The sequence below is a fragment of the Loxodonta africana genome, chromosome 13, assembly GCF_030014295.1.
Source record: "Loxodonta africana isolate mLoxAfr1 chromosome 13, mLoxAfr1.hap2, whole genome shotgun sequence".
In the NCBI taxonomy this organism is placed as follows: Eukaryota; Metazoa; Chordata; class Mammalia; order Proboscidea; family Elephantidae; genus Loxodonta; species Loxodonta africana.
This window is the reverse complement of record NC_087354.1, coordinates 84,654,480-84,674,239: the sequence shown is the minus strand read 5'-3', so window position 1 is coordinate 84,674,239 and position 19,760 is coordinate 84,654,480. Positions and strand designations below refer to the sequence as shown.

At 37.3% G+C, this 19,760-nt stretch overlaps 1 protein-coding gene across 1 annotated transcript in view; it reads right to left on the bottom strand.

Moving 5' to 3' along the window:
• Positions 1-19,760, bottom strand: part of RXFP1 (relaxin family peptide receptor 1) — a 115,076-nt gene that overhangs the window by 32,014 nt on the left and 63,302 nt on the right. Inside the window, exons 11-12 of the mRNA XM_064296157.1 lie at positions 4,634-4,705; positions 2,099-2,170 (exon numbers count right to left, since the gene is read on the bottom strand). Of these exons, the coding sequence (XP_064152227.1) occupies positions 2,099-2,170; positions 4,634-4,705 (144 nt within the window). The remainder of the gene's footprint in view (positions 1-2,098; positions 2,171-4,633; positions 4,706-19,760) is intronic.

Below are 19,760 nucleotides of genomic sequence, written 5' to 3'. Positions count from 1 at the left end.
CTTCCAGTGCTGCCTTTGTTTGTTGAAACATCTCAGTTGATATTCTGTCAGTTCCTGGAGCCTTGTTTTTCCCCAATGTCTTCAGTGGAGCTCGGACTTCTTCCCTTAGCACCATAAGTTCTTGATCATATGCTGCCTCCTGAAATGGCTGAATGTCAAGTGATTCTTTTTGATATAACGATTCTATGTATTCCTTCTAACTTCTTTTGATGCTTACTGCATCATTCAATATTCTGCCCATAGAATCTTTAACTATTCCAAGTAGAGGCTTGAATTTTTTCATTAGTTCTTTCAGCTTGAGAAATGCCTAGACTGTTTTTCCCTTTTGGTTTTCTAACTTCAGGTCTTTGCACATGTCATTACAATACTTTACCTTGTCTTCTCGAGCCCTTTGAAATCTTCAGTTCTTTTATTTCATTATTTCTCCCGTTTGCTTGTTCAAGAGCAAGGTTCAGAGTCTTTTCTGACATCCATTTTGGTCTTTTCTTTCTTTGTGTATGATGTCCTTGATGTCATTCCACAACTCGCCTGGTCTTCAGTCATTGTGTTTAATGTGTTAGATCTATTCTTGAGATGTCTCTAAATTCGGGGTTTGGGTCTCGTGGACTTGTTCTAATTTTCTTCAGCTTCAAGTTGAACTCACATATGAACGATTAAAGGTTTATTATGCAGGCTGCCCCTGGCCTCGTTCTGACTTATGACATTGAGCTTTTCCATTGTCTCTTTCCACAGATGTAGTTGATTTGGTTTCTGTGTATTCCATCTGAGAAGTCCACATGTAGAGTTGCCATTTATGTTGTTGAAAAAACGTATTTGCAATGAAGAAGTCATTGGTGTTGCAAAATTCTATCATGCGATCTCTGGCATCATTTCTATCACCAAGGCCATATTCTCCAACTAACGACTCTGTTGCTTCCAACTTTCTCATTCTGATCACCAGTAACTATCAATGCATCCTGATTGCGTGTTTGATCAATTTCAGACTGCAAAAGTTGGTAAAAATTTTATTTCTTCATCTTTGGCCTTAGTGGCTGGTTCATAAATTTGAATAATAGTTGTATTAACTGGTCTTCCTTGTAGGTATATGAATATTATCCTATCACTAACAGCACTGAACTTCAGAATAGATCTTGAAATGTTCTTTTTGATGATGAGTACAATGCCATTCCTCTTCAGTTTGTCATCCCTGGCACAGTAGACTGTATGATTTTCTGATTCAAAATGGCCAATAGTAGTCCATTTCAGTTCGCTAATGCCAAGATATCGATATTTATGGGTTCCATTTCATTTTTGATGGTTTCCAATTTTCCTGGATTCATACTTCGTACATCCCACATTCTAATTACGAATGGATGTTTGCAGCTGTTTCTTCTCTTTTCAGTCATGCTTACATTAGCAAATGAAGGTCCTAATAATTATGTACTATATATACTTTTTTTTTTTTTTTTACTTGGGCCTTTTTATATACTTGGACCACATGGTTTTGTTTCATCCTAGAATTGTTTTAATGCCCTTTGACATTACATCACTGATCTTAAAAATGGACATTATAAAAATAGGTGTTTGAATGATCGCTTCCATTATTACAGGGAGGGATATTATCCATGGCAGTTTCTGATTTCCTTAAGAATCCAGGAGAAAGGTTATCCTTTGGTTTCAGAATCAGCAGGGGGGTGCCCTTTTGTCTTGTCTCTGAATCCTAAGCCTCTGGGGAGCTTAAAGACAAATTTGTTGTCCCTCTCTAGCAGTGGGACAGAGTGGAGTAGGATGTGTTTTATACATAAATTTTACTCTGGCTCTATTCTTTCCCCGTATCTGTGCTTCCTTTACCCTACTTCCCTCAAATATTTATTTTATATTTTTCTTTTATGTATATTAGCGTAAGATATCTGAATTCCTTTGTAGTCTACCACCACCAGTTGTCGTTGAGTCGGTTCTGACTCATGGTGACCCCATCAGCCAAGGACGACATAAATAATACTTGGGAAAAAGGAGACTATTAATATTTCTTAAATGTATGGAAGCGTATATGCATAACAAATATGAAATAAAGCAGTAGAGCAAGAAACCTTAATGATATATGTTTAATCAAACTTACAATTCATCTAGTTTCTGGAGAGATGCAAAAGTATTTTCATTTAAGTGATTAATTTTATTTTTCCTCATTATCCTGAAAGTGTAAAAAAAGCACATTGTAACTTCTTGAGTTAACAGATAATGAGTTGTTAGGGAAATGATTAATAGTCTGCAAAAACAAAGATAATTATTTATAGTACATTTTTCACGTCAAGATACTTTGAACCAGTATGGAAAATGATCCAATTTAATTTTCATCTTAAATTTCCCAAATCTTTTAATGGTGATAACAATAAAATACAATTCAAATTGTTAAGTGCATAAGGAAAAGCTTGGGAAAGGAAATAATGAAAACCACAATTCTTGTGAATATAGACTGAATATCATGCAACTGATTGGGAGCTGTTTTCGAGTCACCTTTTCTGTCAGCATAGCACATGCCTATCTAGCAAACTGCCTACCGCACACGCTGTAGCATGCATACACATTTGTTAGTTGATGTGATTCAGGGTGGAGCTGCCTGGTGAAGTCTAATCTAAGCTGGACTGATTCAGAAAATCTCTAGTTTGGGGTGTTGAATCATACTGTAACCCTCGACAGTTTATTTCTGCACTAGTATAAAGGATGGAAACCCTGGTGGCTTAGTGGTTAAGTGCCACAGCTGCTAACCAAAAGGTCGGCAGTTTGAATCCACCAGGTGCTCCTTGGAAACTCTATGGAGCAGTTCCACTCTGTCCTATAGGATCGCTATGAGTCAGAATCGACTCAATGGCAGTGGGTTTGGTTTGGGTTTTTAGTATAAAGGACAAATTCATAGAAAAGTTTTAACGGGTTTCTAATTCTGTAAATATTTTCAACACTCTGGAAGTTGGCCTTGTCCCATCCTTAGGTACTTAATTCCACTCAGCACTCCAAACCATTACCACCTCCTCTCTGGCCCTGCACCGGAAAAGCGCATGCATCTGCCGAGAGGAAGCCAAGTGATTTCTTTTTTCTTCTTTTTTTTTTTTTTAAGGTGAAAAATGTACTTAACATTATTTTTATTACACAATAATACATGCTTATTGTAAAAAAAAAAAAAAAAAACAAACAAAACTCAAGAACAACAATTCACATCACACAGAAGTATATAAAGAGAAGACACCAATTTTTACTCCAAAATTTTCAGTCTGACTTCCAAGAGCAAGCTACTATTAATCATTTTCTATGTATTGCTGCTGAAATTTTATGCCTATTTAAAGATATTTAAACATGTACATATAGAACACAAATGATTTCTTCATACAGAGATTTCCTTAAAAATGAATATGAGTAGAACCCAAAATAAATCCTGATTTTTTCAGGTATATATTTAATCTGTGCCCTTAAGGCACAACTGGGTTTCCTTCCGGGAATTAGCATGAGGTTTTTTTTTTTTTTACTGTGGTAAATATATAAATTTATATATAAAACATTTGCCATTTCAACCATCTTAACATGTACAGTTCAGTGACATTAATTACATTCCTCATGTTATTCACTCATAACACGAGCTATTTGGCATGACTGGCATAAGGCACCCTGCATCTGAAGATTACTGAACTCTGTCAGCAGAAGAGCTCAAACTTTTCAGTAGCTTTGAACCCACCGGAATGGGGGGCATGTTGGAGAAACTAGATTGCTGTAACAGTGATAGCTACTGCATTGCGTATACACAGGGTCCTACGTACCCTAGAATGGCGGTTTCCCAGCATTTTCAAAGGCAACCCCCAATAAAGAATTCATTTTACATCAGGACGTAACATACACACACTCACACTACCCAAGGGTCATGAAACAACATCTTTATCATTTGCAATGCACTCTGATACTTTGTACTCAACTCAATTCTATTCTATTTCATCTAAAAAAGAGCTAGTCAGGACATACTAAATTGATCTTGCTATATTGCTTTCATCTCTCGTGAGTTGCAACCCACAGTTTAAAAAATATTGTTCTGGGAAAATAAGCAGGAATGAGGCAGTTGTATTTTTATATCGAAGGAATATCTAGCTTTCTTTGTTTTCATGGAATGTGCATTTAAAAGGTGCCAGCGAGGCAAAGGGGAATTACTCTAAGGTTTATCCTGGTGTTCACAGTCATGTCTCTGGAGGTCTGAGAATTCTGCAGCATTTTTCCTCCATTTTGATTATATTTCATTTTTTCATTATTATAAAGAAAAACTTGATCTTTGCAGTAATAATTGCAAAAGACAAATATTCTTAAAGCCTAACACTTTAATTTAGTGCTTCTCAAACTGAAATCCAAGAACAGGTGCTTGATATTCGATGAAAAAAAATTTTTTTTCATTAAAATGGGTCTCAGACAATAGAGTGCCATTGTGGTAATTCATATATTGTTGTGAATCTGTGGTACCGCTTGGTTTGAACTTCAAAGGTTTTGACTGTATACTTCACTTTCTAAAAACTTCAAGTTGAGAATTTCTATGGGTGTTCATGCTGGCTTCTGTCCACATAAATGACTCACTTTGCTTGTAAAGGGATATAACATTACTTGGAAAGGATAGGACATTACTTACAAAACAGTTAAACTACTGCAGGAAATGAAAGTCACATTTCTTAAATTATGGATATAGTTGCCTTCAAAGTCCCTGGAAAATAAAAACAAACATTACAAAGCTGATTTTAATCATAAGCAGAAATAAATTGGTTAAGAATGATTTGCCTTTCTGATAAAATATCTTTTTTAACGTACTGTTTATTTCATATAGATTTTCACCTGTAGCCTTTTATGTGTTAGCTGAAATAGTATACATATTGAATGTTTCTTTTTCTGTGTTATTAGTAAAAATATTTTGGGATCCTTCTGTATAACGTGTTCATACAGGCACATATGCTATCCTGAGAAATGTGAACAGAGTAAGAAGCCAAACTGAAAATATTTATGATGGTAGATGCCCATTTTATTAACAGGTATTTATGAGCTGCATTGATATGAACCTTGTTAAACTTTTGGTCAGAGTTACTGTTATGACAAAATGTGTATCAACCTGGCTAGGCCATGATTCCCAGTACTGTGTGATTGTCTACCATTTTGTCATCTGATGTGATTTTCCTATGTGTTATAAATCCTACCTCTATGATGTTAATAAGGCAGGATTAGAGGCAGTTACGTTTATTAGGCAGGACTCAATCTATAAGATTAGGTTGTATTTTGAGTCAATCTTTTTTCAGATATAAAAAAGAGAAGCGAGCAGAGAGACGTGAGGATCTCACACCACCAAGAAAGCAGCGCCAGGAGCCGAGCACGTTCTTTGGACCTGGGGCTCCTGCATGAAGAAGCTCCTAAACCAGGGGAAGATTGATGATGAGGGCCTTCCCCCAGAGCAAACAGAGAGAGAAAGCCTTCCCCTAGAGTTGGTACCTTGAATTAGAACTTCTAGCCTCCTAAACTCTGAGAGAATAAACTTCTCTTTGTTAAAGCCATCCAGTTGTATTTCTGTTATAGCAGCACTAGATAACTAAGACAGTTACCTTTCCCTAAGTAGTATGACCCTATGTTACTACAGCTTACATGTGATTCTATTATTGCTGCATATATTGCTACTGCCATAAACAATGTTTAACCCCCATCTCCCCACGCTTCCCAGAGAAAAGTTTCAATAAATTTTTGTCACCAGAAAAACCCTTATTTGCTTTATTATAACATCTAAAGTCAAGGGAGACTGACAGGCTGTCTTTGGATTCTTCACCCTCAGTTCAAAGAGCTGCATATATAGATCCAACTAGAGCTCCTCTGCTGTGTGACACTGAATCACCATGGAGTCTGGTCTGAGAACCAGAATTTGCCATCAAATTTATGTTTTACTGTCTCTTTTTCATAGTTATCATGAAGTTAATTTTTTTTTTTTACAGGGTTTTTTTTTTTTGGTGCAAATATGCACAGCCATACACTATTTCAACAATTTCTACACGTACAATTCAGTGACTGATTACATTCTTCAAGTTGTGCAAACATTCTCATCATCCTTCTCCAAATTATTCTACCACCATTGACTTAAACTTACTGCATCCTAATCTTCTCATCTAACCTTTCAAGTTGCTGTTGTCAATGTGCTCTCACATAGATGATTCTTTAAAAGAACACAATGCTCAAGGCAGACACATTTTACTTATTAAAATAAACTATTTTTTGGTTCAAAGAAGACATGAAGTTAATCTTTTATTGCCCTCTTCCCTTATCAGATCAGTAGGTAGCTAGTGGAAGTTTGTGGAGCAGCAACAGTGAGTTAGCTGAGGTTTTAGGGATACCTTCAGAAGTAAATAGCCCTTAAATCTACCAGGTCTATCCTAACACTTAGTTTACTCATTACCACAAAACATAGTTATTCAGGAATAATTGTGACTGAAATATATGAACTGAAGTGTATGCATTTACTAAAAGCTGTAAGGTAAACATGGCAAGTGTTAATAGAAGTACCTATACTCTGCTGGTAATCTACCTGTGGGATACCAAACTAAACCTGTTGCCGTGGAGTATATTACGACTCATAGTGACCCTACAGGACAGAGTAGAACTGCCCCATAGAGTTTCCAAGGAAGGCCTGGTGGGTTCGAACTGCTGACCTTTTGTTTAGCAGCCGAGCTCTCAACCACTGCACCCCCAGGGCTCCACCTATGAGATAGTTGGCTTTACTTATTTATAAATACATAAATATATACACTGCATTAAAAATGTGTGTTGACAAATCAAAGCGTATCTAGAGGCATAGTGGTTAAGAGCTCAGTTGCTAATCAAAAGGCTGGCAGCTCAAATCTACCAGTTCCCCCTTGGAAATTCTGTATGGCAATTCCACTCTGCTCTACAGGGCTGCTATGAGGCGGAATCGACTCAATGGCAATGAATTTGGTTTTTTGGTTTTGGTTACGTATACACTACATTAAAAATAGATGTTTACAACTCAAGGCATGTCTGGAAGACCTAGAAGGTAGGATTAAGGGACCTGGAAATCAAGTCAATTGAAGATGATGATGTATTTATAACAGAAAAGAGCTAAATGGAGACATATATTTGAAGTCAGGCTGGAGAAGATATAGGATTTTTCAATGCTGCATTAGATTGTAAAATTAGATTTGCTGGTTGGAGGACACAAAACATTTCAAATTTAACCTCAAAATTTCTAATGACCTGTGATGTCCAGAGAATAAGCTTCTTGATACTAGAGATATTTAGCAGAGGCAATATATCATATCTCAAGAATTTTGTAGACAGGGTTTTTGTACTGTATATTATATTATATTATATTATATTATATTATATTATATTATATTATATTATATTATATTATATTATATTATATTATATTATATTATATTATATTATATTATATTATATTATATTATATTATATTATATTATATTATATTATATTATATTATATTATATATTATATTATTATTTTATTTTATTTTATTATATTTATTATATTAATCTTAAATCTGGATCATCCTCCTAAAGGAAATTTTCTGTTATTCTCTTTTAAAAAAAGCTTAAGCTTTTTTTTGTTGTTGTTATTAGGTTTGGCCAGGGCTCTTGGTTTCTGTTAGAATGTATGATGTCAATGGCAGAGACTGGCCATTTTATTACTAACTGTTACCACGAATCTACAGCCAGGTGGTGATGTTCTTCTCTTCAGCCTCACAAATTACCCTTTAGGTGAGTTGAAGTTCTTGTTTAGCTTCTCATGTAACTGTTTTTTTTTTCCCTGTTAAATTAGCAAAAATATTTAAGGTAGTACTAATTTACTGATACATCTAGACACAAATTAGGGGATTCTGAATAATTCAAAACAGTTTACTTTAACTTCAAGCTTAATTTGACCATGGGTTGCAAATTTGCTTTGACTTTTTCCCTAGAATTAGAGGTTTTTGGTCCTTGATATATAAGGGTCTGGTTTGCACACACATATTAGCTGAGGCATACAAACCTGCTTCTTCCTCCTTAGCTTCAAGCCCTAATGAAGTTGACAGGGGGTGTTTTTCTTCCTGTGTGTCTAGGCCGCCTCTCCTATTTAATGAGCCTCTCAACCATTTATTTTTCCCTTTATACATGTCAGAACTAGCTGAAATGAACCTGTGGTTCTTTGATACGAAGTAAAACAAAACAGAAAACCCCAAAACACCGATAATCTTGCCTGTTCCTTTCAACTTCCTCTCTTATGCTGCAGTGGTATTTTAAATATGCAAATCTCTCTAACCTCCACTTCCTTCCCATCTTTTAAACATTTCTGACTCCAATTTAACAGAAAAAATTGAAACAATGGGAAAGGGGGACACTCTTGACTCTGCCTCTACATTCATAAACTTACCTTGTCTCCCTCTAGTCTCAGAGGAAGGGATGGCCCTTTTCTGGCTTTAGGCTAATACCTCCATCTCTTCTTTGAATTTGGTTTGAGTATGTGTGTGTCTTAAAATATACATTCAATTTTGGTGAATGTTCTTTGGGCATTCTTTGCTTTTAAGTTTTTATCTGTTTGGATTAGATACAAGGATATATGTGTATCTATCTGTCTGTCTGTCTGTCTATCTATCATCTGTCTCTATATATACACCAAACCCATTGCTGTAGAGTAGCTTCTGACTCATAGCAATTCTATAGGATAGAGTAGAACTGCCCCATAGGGTTTCCAAGGAGTGGCTGGTGGATTCCAACTGCTGACCTTTTGGTTAGCAGCTGTAGCTCTTAACCACTGCACCACCAGGGCTCCACAGATATATATATAGGTACACACGATAATAGCATAAATACATAAGGATTTTGTTCTCCAGAAAAAAAATAAAGTGTAGAGTTAGGCAGTACAGGGCTGGCATGGTAGCTTCACAAAGTTGTTAGAAACCCCAGATCTTTCATATTCACTGTTCACAAGTCCTTGTTTTCATTGCCCAAGATGATACTAAAGCTAAGTCATCATATCCATTTTTTCTGGATGAGGAAGGAAAGGAAAGGAAAGGGTCTACCTCTTACTCTTCAAGGAGACTTCCCAGAGCTCTCTACTTCTACTTATATCTCATTGGTTCCATGGTCATATCTAGAGGCAAAAAAGGCTGGAAAAATATAGACTTTCAGCTAGGCATATTGCTGTCCTAAGTAAATCACTTCTGGGGTAGAGAAGGGACACTCTAGTTTGATAAACATCAATTAGAGCTAACTTATTAATTATATTGTTTAGTTCTCCACCCCCACATGTCTGTCAGTTTGCCCTACTGTGGGGCCTTGCATGTTGCTGCGATGCTGGAAGCTACGTCACCAGTATTCAAATAACACCAAAGTCACTCATGGAAGACAGGTCTCAGCTGAGCTTCCAGACTAAGACAGACTAGGAAGAAGGACCCAGCAGTCTACTTCTGAAAAGAATTAGCAAGTAAAAACTTTATGAATAGCAGTGGAAGATTGTCTCCAGAAGATAAGCCCCTCAGGTTGGAAGGTACTCAAAATACGAATGGGGAAGAGCTGCCTCCTGAAAGTAGAAATCAACCTTAATGACATGGATGGAGTCAAGCTTTCAAGACCTTCATTTGCTGATGTAGAATGACTCAAAATCCGTTAACAATTGGAATGTGGAAGGTACAAAGTATTAATCTAGGAAAATCGGATCATCAAAAAGGAAATGGAGTGCATAAACATAGATATCCTAGGCATTACTGAGCTGAAATGGGCTGCAATTGGCCATTTTGAATTGGATGATCATACGGTCTACTATACTGGGAACGATAGCTTGAAGAGGAGTGGTGTTGCATTCACTGTTAAAAAGAGCATGTCAGGATCAATCCTGAAGCACAGTGCTGTCAGTGATAGGATAATATCCATACACCTAATGGAAACTCTGATGGTGTAGTGGTTAAGAGCTACTGCTGCTAGCCAAAAGGTCTGCATTTAGAATCCATTAAGTGCTCTTTGGAAACCCTATGGGGTAGTCCTACTCTGTCCTTTGAGTTGCTATGAGTTGGAATCGACTCGATGGCAATGGGTTTTACAAGGAAGACCAGTTAATACAACTATTATTTAAATTTAGACACCAACCACTAAGGCCAAAAATGAATAAATGGAAGATTTTTACCAACTTCTGCAGTCTGAAATTGACTGAACATGCAATCAGTATACATTGATAATTACTGGTGATTGGAATAAGAAAGTTGGAGACAAAGAAGGTTCAGTAGTTGGAAAATATGCCCTTGGAGACAGTAACGATGCTGGAGATCACCTGATAGAATTTTGCAAGATCAATGACTTCTTCATTGCAAATACCTTTTTTCACCAACATAAATAGCAACTATATGTGTGGACCTGGTCAGGTGAAATACACAGGAATAAAATTGACTACACCTGTAGAAAGAGGTGATGGAAATGCTCAATATTATCAGTCAGAACAAGGCTAGAGGCCTACTGCAGAATAGACCATCAATTACTCATAAGCAATTTCAAGTTGAAACTGAAAAAAATTAGAACAAGTCCATGAGAGCCAAAGTACGACCTTGAGTATATTCCACCTGAATTTAGAGACCATCTCAAGAATAGATGCATTGAACACTAATGATCCAAGACCAGATGAGTTGTGGAATGATATCATACACAATCAAGGATATCATACACAAAGAAAGCAAGAGGTTTTTAAAAAAAACAAGACAAGAAAGAAAAGACCAAAATGGATGTCAGAAGAGACTCTGAAAGCTGCTGTTGAATGTCAAGTAACTAAAGTGAAAGGAAGAAATGATGAAATAAAAGAACTGAACAGAAGATTTCAAAGGGCAGCTCGAGATGATAAAGTATTATAATGACATGTGCAAAGACCTGGAATTAGACAACCAAAAGGGAAGAATATGTCAGGTATTTCTCAAGCTGAAAGAACTAAAGAAAAAACTCAAGCCTTGAGTTGCAATATTGAAGGATTCTATGGGGAAAATATTAAACCACACAGGAAGCATCAAACGAAGATGGAAGGAATACACAGGGTCACTATACCAAAAAGAATTAGTCAATGTTCAACCATTTCAGGAAGTAGCATCTGATCAGGAACCGATGGTACTGAAGGAAGAAACCCAAGCTGCACTGAAGGCATTAGGGAAAAACAAGACTGTAGGGATTGACAGAATATCAATTGAGATGTTTCAACAAACAAATGTAGCACTCGATGTGCTCACTCATCTATGCCAAGAGATTTGGGAAGACAGCTACATGGCCAACCAACTGGAAGAGATCCATGTTTGTTGTGTCCATTCCAAAGAAAGGTGATCCAACCAAATGCGGAAATTATCAAACAATAACATGAAAGTAAAATTTTGCTGAAGATCATTCAAAAACAGTTGCAGCAATATATTGACAAGGAACTTCCAAAAATTCAAGCCAGATTCAGAAGAGGACGTGAAATGAGGGATATCATAGCTGATGTCAGATGCATCCTGGCTAAAAGCAGAGAATACCAGAAAGATGTTTACCTTTGTTTTATTGACTATGCAAAGGCATTCGACTGTGTGGTTCATAACAAATGGCTAACATTTCAAAGAATGTAAACCCTGGCACACTTAATTGTGCTCATGAGGAACCTGTACATAGATTAAGAGGCAGTTGTTCAAACAGAACAAGGGAATACTGCATGGTTTAAAGCCAGGAAAGGTGTCTGTCAAGGTTGTATCCTTTCACCATACTTATTCAATCTGTATGCTGAGCCAATAATCTGAGAAGCTGGACTACCAGAAGAAGAATGGGGCATCAGGGTTGGAGCAAGGCACATTAACAACTTGCATTATGCAGAGGACACAACCTTGCTTGCTGAAAGTGAAGAGGACTTGAAGCACTTACTGATGAAGATCAAAGACCACAGCCTTCAGTATGGATTTTACCACCACATAAAGAAAACAAAAATCCTCACAATTAGATCAATAAGCAGCATCATGATAAATGCAGAAAAGATTGAAGTTTCAAGGATTTCATTTTACTTGGATCCACAATCAACACCCACAGAAGCAGCAGTCAAGGATCAAAAGATGGGAGGTGAGACCAAGATGGTAGAGTAGTCAGATGCTTCTGGTGGTCCCTCTCACAACAAAGACCTAAAAAAAAAAAATGAATCCATTATATATGACAATCCAGGAGCCCTGAACATCAAATTCAAAGTTGAGGAATTGGGCTGAGCAGCAGGGGAAGGGAGAGATGGTTTAGAAGCAGCGAGGAGCTGCCGGACCTGACCTGGCAGGAAACGGCACCCTGCAGGCCAGATCCACTGATGTGGCGCTAGCAACGTGAGACAAGTAGTGGCATTTGGGACACATTTTCTACATCCAGAGAGACTGAGCTGCGGAGAGTTCACTCATGCCTCTGGGGTCAGCGAAGAGCAGTGCTCTTGGCATAAGCACTTATATCTAAATTACCATGTGGACCAAAAAACACCCCTTTGGGGGAAAAAAAAAAAAAACTCTTTCATTTAACTGACCACTCCCCGCGCTGCACTGGGTCCCCAGCTGGATTCAGTGATAATTGCTTTCCCTGGGCTGGAAATAAGATCTGTTGTGCCTGCTGAGTCATCCTCCTGCCCTTGGAAAAGGGAAAAATTAATGAACAGGGAAAAAATAATCTGCCAGCTCACCTAAGCTAGGAACTCAGGGCAGAAACAGTTCCTTTGCCTAGGCACAGGCATAAGTGGTCCATGGACTTTGAACACTTTCCCCCCTGCATAGACCTGTGTGGGCCCATTTCAGCAGCATAGACCCTCATTAGCACAGTACAACAGGGGTTATACCTGAAGTCTAACTTCAACTGTTTCAGCTATATGGTAGACAGGCAGGTTCGTGACATTTGACACAGCTCTGCCTATTAAGCAGAATCCTCACCTACCCATATCAGGGGCCTGAGGACTGGTGGCTCCAACAATGCCACCTAGCCACCCTCAATAGGGCTTCAAGGATAAGTGGTGCCTCCCAGTCCTTATAGCCAACAGCATTGAGTGTTCATAGTCTGGCTGCAAAACCCACCCACCTAGGCACTCTAGGGAACAGGGACACACTTTCTTCACAGACACTCAGGGACAGTTGTCAGTCCCCTGCCCTGCAGCCAGATACCTGTGCCTACACCAATCACCCCTGCTCGCCTAGGACTGTAGGTAAGAGCCTGCACCACACACTTGGCGACTGACTACCTGGACACCTGAGCTGAATTCATATAAGAAAAGTGAAAGTACTCCTGGGCTCACATACCTAGTAACAACTCTAACCACCTGGTTACAGGATGTTAGAGCTTCAAGGCACCAATAACAAACTAGCTTGCTCGAGCGCCTATTTGGGCATATCAAAACAAAACAAAACAAAAAGCTAGGACATAGTAAGCAAACATAAAATTAATAAATACAATAGCTTATTGATGGCTCTGAGACAGCAATCAACATCAAATCACAAAAAGAGGCAGACCACGATGGCTTCAGCAAGCTCCCAAAACAAAGAATCAAGAAATCTGGATGAAGAGAACTTCCTGGTACTACCTGAGGTAGAACACAAAAGATTAATATACAGAACTTTTCAAGACATCAGGAAGGAGATCAGGCAAAATGCAGAACAAGCCAAGGAACGCACAGAGATAGTATTAGAGGAACTTAAGAAGATTAGAGAAGGCCATAATAACAAATTTAATAAAAAAAAAAAAAATAGGCTGCAAGAATCCATAGAGAGACAGCAAACAAATTCAGAAGGTTAACAATAAAATTTCAGAATTAGACAACTCAATAAAAAGTCAGAGGAGCAGAATAGAGGCAATGGAAGTCAGAATTAGTGAGACTGAAGATAAATCACTTGACACCAAGATATTTGAGAAAAGAATCAGGTAAAAGAATTTTAAAAAATGAAGAAACCCTAAGAATTATGTGGGACTCTATCAAGAGAAATAACATATGAGTGAGTGGAGTACCAGCACATACGGATAACAAATAATACAGAGAGAATTGTTGAAGGTTTGTTGGCAGAAATCTTCCCTGATATCTCGAAAGAGGAGAAGATATTTATCGAAGATGGTCATCGAACCCCACACAAGGTAGATCTCAAAAGAAAGTCACCAAGGCGTATTATAATCAAATTTGCCAAAACCAAAGACAGAGAATTTTAAGAGCATCTAGGGATAAAAGAAAAATCCCCTACAAAGGAGAGTCAATAAGAATAAGCTCAGACTACTCAGCAGAAACCATGCAGGCGAGAAGGCAATGGGATGACATATATAAAGCATTGAAGAAGAAAAATTGCCAGCCAAGAATCATATATCTAGCAAAACTGCCTCTCAAATATGAAGGTGAAATTAGGACATTTCCAGGTAAACAGAAGTTTAGGTAAATTGAAAAAAACAAACCAAAATTACAAGAAATGCTAAAGGGAGGCCTCCAGTTAGAAAATCAATAACATCAGATAATAACCCAAGACTAGAACACAGGACAGAGCAACCAGATATCATAAAATCACAAAAATAAAGCTAAAACACTCAAAACAGGGAAACAGAGACATCATTATGTAAAAGATGACATTAAATCAAAAAAGAGGGACTAAAAAATGTGGTCATAGATCTTTCATATGGAGAGGAAGTCAAGGTGATATAAAGAAATAAAAGTTTGGTTTAAACTTAGAAAAATAGGGATAAATATTAAGGTAACCACAAAAGAAACTAACATTCGTACACATGAAAATAAAAAACAAACCAGCAGGCAAAAAAAAAAAAAAAAAGACTCTGCAAGTACAAAAGCAACAGCAATGAAAAAGAGGAAAAGACAATATATAAAGAAAAACTACTCAGCACAGAAAATTAAGTGGAAAAAAGAAACAACAACACAAAAGACATCAAAATGACAGCACTAAACTCATACCTATCCATAATCATGCTGAATGTAAATGGACTAAATGCACCAATAAAGAGACAGAGAGTGGCGGAATGGATAAAAAAAAATGATCCGTCTATATGCTACCTACAAGAGACACACCTTAGACTTAAAGACACAAACAAGCTAAAACTCAAAGGATGAAAAAAATATATCAAGCAAACGACAATCAAAAAAAAAGCAGCAGTGGCAATATTAATATCTGACAATATAGACTTTAAAGTCAAATCCACCACAAAGGATAAGGAAGGACTTTATATGACTATTAAAGGGTCAATATATCAGAAGGACATAAACATAATAAATATTTATGCACCCAATGACAGGGCTCCAAAATGCATGAAACAAACTCTAACAGCATTGAAAAGAGAGATAGACAGCTCCATAATAATAGTAGAAGTCTTCAACACACCGCTTTTGGAGAAGGACAAAACTTCCAGAAAGAAGCTCGATAAAGACACAGAAGATGTTAATTGCACAATCAACCAGCTTGACCTTGTAGACTTACACAGAACATTCCACCCAAAAGCAGCCAAGTATACTTTCTTTTCCAAAGCACATGGAACGTCCTCCAGAATAGACCACATATTAGGTCATAAAGCAAGCTTTAACAGAATCCAAACATCAAAATATTACAAAGCATCATTTCTGACCATAAAACCATAAAAGTAGAAATCCATAACAGAAAAAGCAATGAAAATAAAAAATCAAACATATGGAAACTGAACCACACCTTGCTCAAAAACTACTGGGTTACAGAAGATATTAGGGATGGAATAAAGAAATTCATAGTGAAAACACTTCCTACCAGAACCTTTGGAACACAGCAAAAGCAGTACTCAGAGGTCAATTTATAGCAATAAATGCACACATCCAAAAAGAATAAAGGGCCAAAATCAAAGAATTATCCCTACAACTTGAACAAATAGAAGAAGATCAGTGAAAGAAGCCTTTGGGCACCAGAAGAAAGTAAATAATAATTACAGCAGAATTAAATGAAATAGAGAACAAAAAAACAATTGAAACAGTTAACAAGATCAAAAGGTGGTTCTTTGAAAAGATCCAGAAACTTGATAAAACATTGGCCAAACTGACAAAAGAAAAACAGGAGAGGAAGCAAATAAGTCAAATAAGAAATGAGATGGGTGATAACACAACAGATCCAATTGAAAATAAAAGAATCATAACAGAATACTATGAAAAATTATACTCTAACGAATTGGAAAACCTAGAGGAAATGGACAAATTTCTAGAAACATACTACCTACCTAAACTAATACAAACAGATAGAACAACTAAATAAACTTATAACAAAAGAAGAGATTGAAAAGTCAATTAAAATACTCCCAACAAAGAAAAAAGCCTTGGCCCTGATGGCTTCACTGGGGAATTCTACCAAACTTTCAGAGAAGAGTTAACACCACTACTACTAAAGGTATTTCAGAGCATAGAAAAAGATAGAATACTCCCAAACTCATTCTATGAAGCCAGCACAACCCTGATACCAAAACCAAGTAAAGACACCACAAAGAAAGAAAATTACAGATAAATATCCCTCATGAACTTAGATGCAAATATCATCAACAAAATTCTAGCCAACAGAATTCAACAACATATCAAAAAAAAAAAAAAATTCACCATGACCAAGGGGGATTCATACCAGGTATGCAGGGATGGTTTAACTTTAGAAAAACAATCGATGTAATCCATCACATAAATAAAACAAAAGGCAAGAAACACATGATTTTATCAATTGATGCAGAAAAGGCATTTGACAAAGTCCAACACCCATTCATGATAAAAACTCTGAGCAAAATAGGGATAGAAGGGAAATTCCTCAACATAACAAAGGACATTTATACAAAGGCAACAGCCAACATAATCTTAAATGGAGAGTCTGAAAGCATTCCCCCAGAGAACAGGAACCAGACAAGGATGCCCTTTATCACCACTCTTATTCAACATTGTGCTGGAGGTCCTAGCCAGAGTAATTAGGCTAGAAAAATAAGTAAAAGTATCTCTATTTGGAGATGATATGATCTTATACACAGAAAACCCTAAAGAAACCTCAAGAAAACTACTGCACTTAACGGAAGAGTTCATCAGAGTATCAGGATACAAGATAAACATACAAAAACCGGGTGGATTCCTCTGCACTGATAAATAGAATGTCAAAGAGGAAATCGACAAATCAATACTATTTCCGATAGTCCCCAAGAAGATAAACTACTTAGGAATAAGTCTAACCAGAGATGTAAAAGACCTATACAAAGAAAACTATAAGACACTAGTGCAAGAAACCAAGAGAGACCTACGTAAGTGGAAAAACATACCTTGTTCATGGATAGGAAGACGCAACATTGTGAAAACATCTATTCTACCTAAAGCGATCTATAGATACAATGCAATCCTGATCCAAATTCCAGTTGAATTTTTTAATGAGATGGAGAAACAAATCACCAACTTGATATGGAAAGGGAAGAGGTCCCAGATAAGTAAAGTATTACTGAAAAATAACAAAGTGGGAGGCCTCACATTCCCTGATTTTAGAACCTATTATACCACCACAGTAGTCAAAACAGCCTGGTACCTGTGCAACAACAGATACATAGACCAGTGGAACAGAATTGAGAATCCAGACATCAATTCATCCACCTACGAGCAGCTGATATTTGACAAAATTCCAAAGCCCTTAAATTGGGGAAAATACAGCCTCTTTTTTTTTTTTTTTTTAACAAATCGTGCTGGCATAACTGGATATCCATCTGCAAAAAAAAGAAAAAAGACCCATACCTCACGCCATGCACAGAAACCAACTCAAAATGGATCAAAGACCTAAATATATAAAGTCTATGGAAGAAAAAATAAGGACAATGCTAGGAACCCTAATACATGGCATAAACAATATACAAAACATTACTAACAATCCACAAACACCGGAAGAGAAACTAGAAAACTGGGTGCTCCTAAAAATCAAACAACTATGCTTATCCAAAGACTTCACCAAAAGAGTAAAATGACAACCTACAGACTGGGAAAAAGTTTTTGGCTATGACAAATGTGAAAAATCAGTGTCTAATCTCTAAAATGTATAAAATCTATAAGATACTACAAAATCTCAACAAGAAAAAGACAAATAACCCAGTAGAAAAATGGGTAAAGGATATGAACAGGCACTTCACCAAAGAAGATATTCAGGCGGCTAACAGATACATGAGGGAATGCTCACAATCTTAGCCATTAGAGAAATGCGAATCAAAACTACAGTAAGATACCATCTCACCCCAACAAGGCTGGCATTAATCCAAAAAAACACAATAAATATTGGAGAGGTTGTGGAGAGACTGGAACACTTATACACTGCTGGTGGGAATGTAAAATTGTACAACCACTTTGGAAATCAATTTAGCTTTTCCTTAAAAAGCTAGAAACAGAACTGCCATATGATCCAGCAATCCCACTCCTTGGGATTCCTAGAGAAATTAGAGCCCTCACACAAACAGATAGATGCACACCATGTTTATTGCAGCACTGTTTAAAATAGCAAAAAGATGGAAACAACCAAGGTGCCCATTAATGGATGAATGGAGAAACAAATTATGGTGTATTCACACAATGGAATACTATGCATCGATAAAGAACAATCATGAATCCATGAAATATCTCATAACAGGGAGGAATCTGGAAGGCATTATGTTGGGTGAAATCAGTGAGTTGCAAGAGGACGAATATTATATGAGACCACTATTATAAGAACTCACGAAAAGGTTTAAACAGACAAGAAAACATTCTTTGATGGTTATGAGAGTGGGGAGGGAGGGAGAGGGTATTCACTAATTAGATAGTAAATAAGAATTATTTTAGGTGAAGGGAAGGACAACATACAATACAGGGGAAGTCAGCACAACTGGACTAAACCAAAAGCTAAGAAGTTTCCTGAATACAACCAAACACTTTGAGGTACAGAGTCACAGGGGCAGGGTTCTGGGGACCATGGTTTCAGGGGACATCTAGGTCAACTAGTATAACAAAAGTATATTAAGAAAATATTCTGCATCCCACTTTGGTGAGTGGCGTCTGGGGTCTTAAAAGCTAGCATGCAGCTATCTAAGATGCATCAATTGTTCTCAACAAATCTGGAGCAAAGGAGAATGAAGAACGCCAAAAACACAAGGAAAATATGAGACAGAAAGGGTCACATAAGCCAGAGACTCTATCAGCCTGAAACTGGAAGAACTAGATAGTGTCTGGCTAGCACCAATGACTGCCCAGACAGCGAACACAACAGAAATTCCCTGCTGGGGCAGGAGAAAAGGGAGATGCAGACCTCGAATTCTAGTAAAAAGACCAGACTTAATGGTCTAACTGAGACTGGAGGGACCCCACAGGTCATGGTCCCCAGACTCTGTTAGCCCAAAACTAAAACTATTCCCAAAGTGAACTCTTCAAAGATTAAACTGGAGTACAAGACATAAAATGATACTGCTGAGGAGTGAGCTTCTTAGCTCAAGTAGACACTCAAGACTATGTGCGCAGCTCCTGTCTGGAGGCCAGATGAGAAGGCAGAGGGGGATAGGAGCTGGTTGCTTGGACACGGGAAATACAGGGTGGAGAGGAGGAGTGTGCTGTCACATTGCGGGGAGAGCAACTAGGGTCACATAACATGTGTATACATTTTTGTAGGAGAAACTGACTTGAACTGTAAACTTTCACTTAAAGCACAATTTTAAAAGAAGTGGAAAAAAAAATCAAAAGATGCGTTGCACTGGACAAATCTGCTGCAAAAGACCTCTTTAACGTGCTGA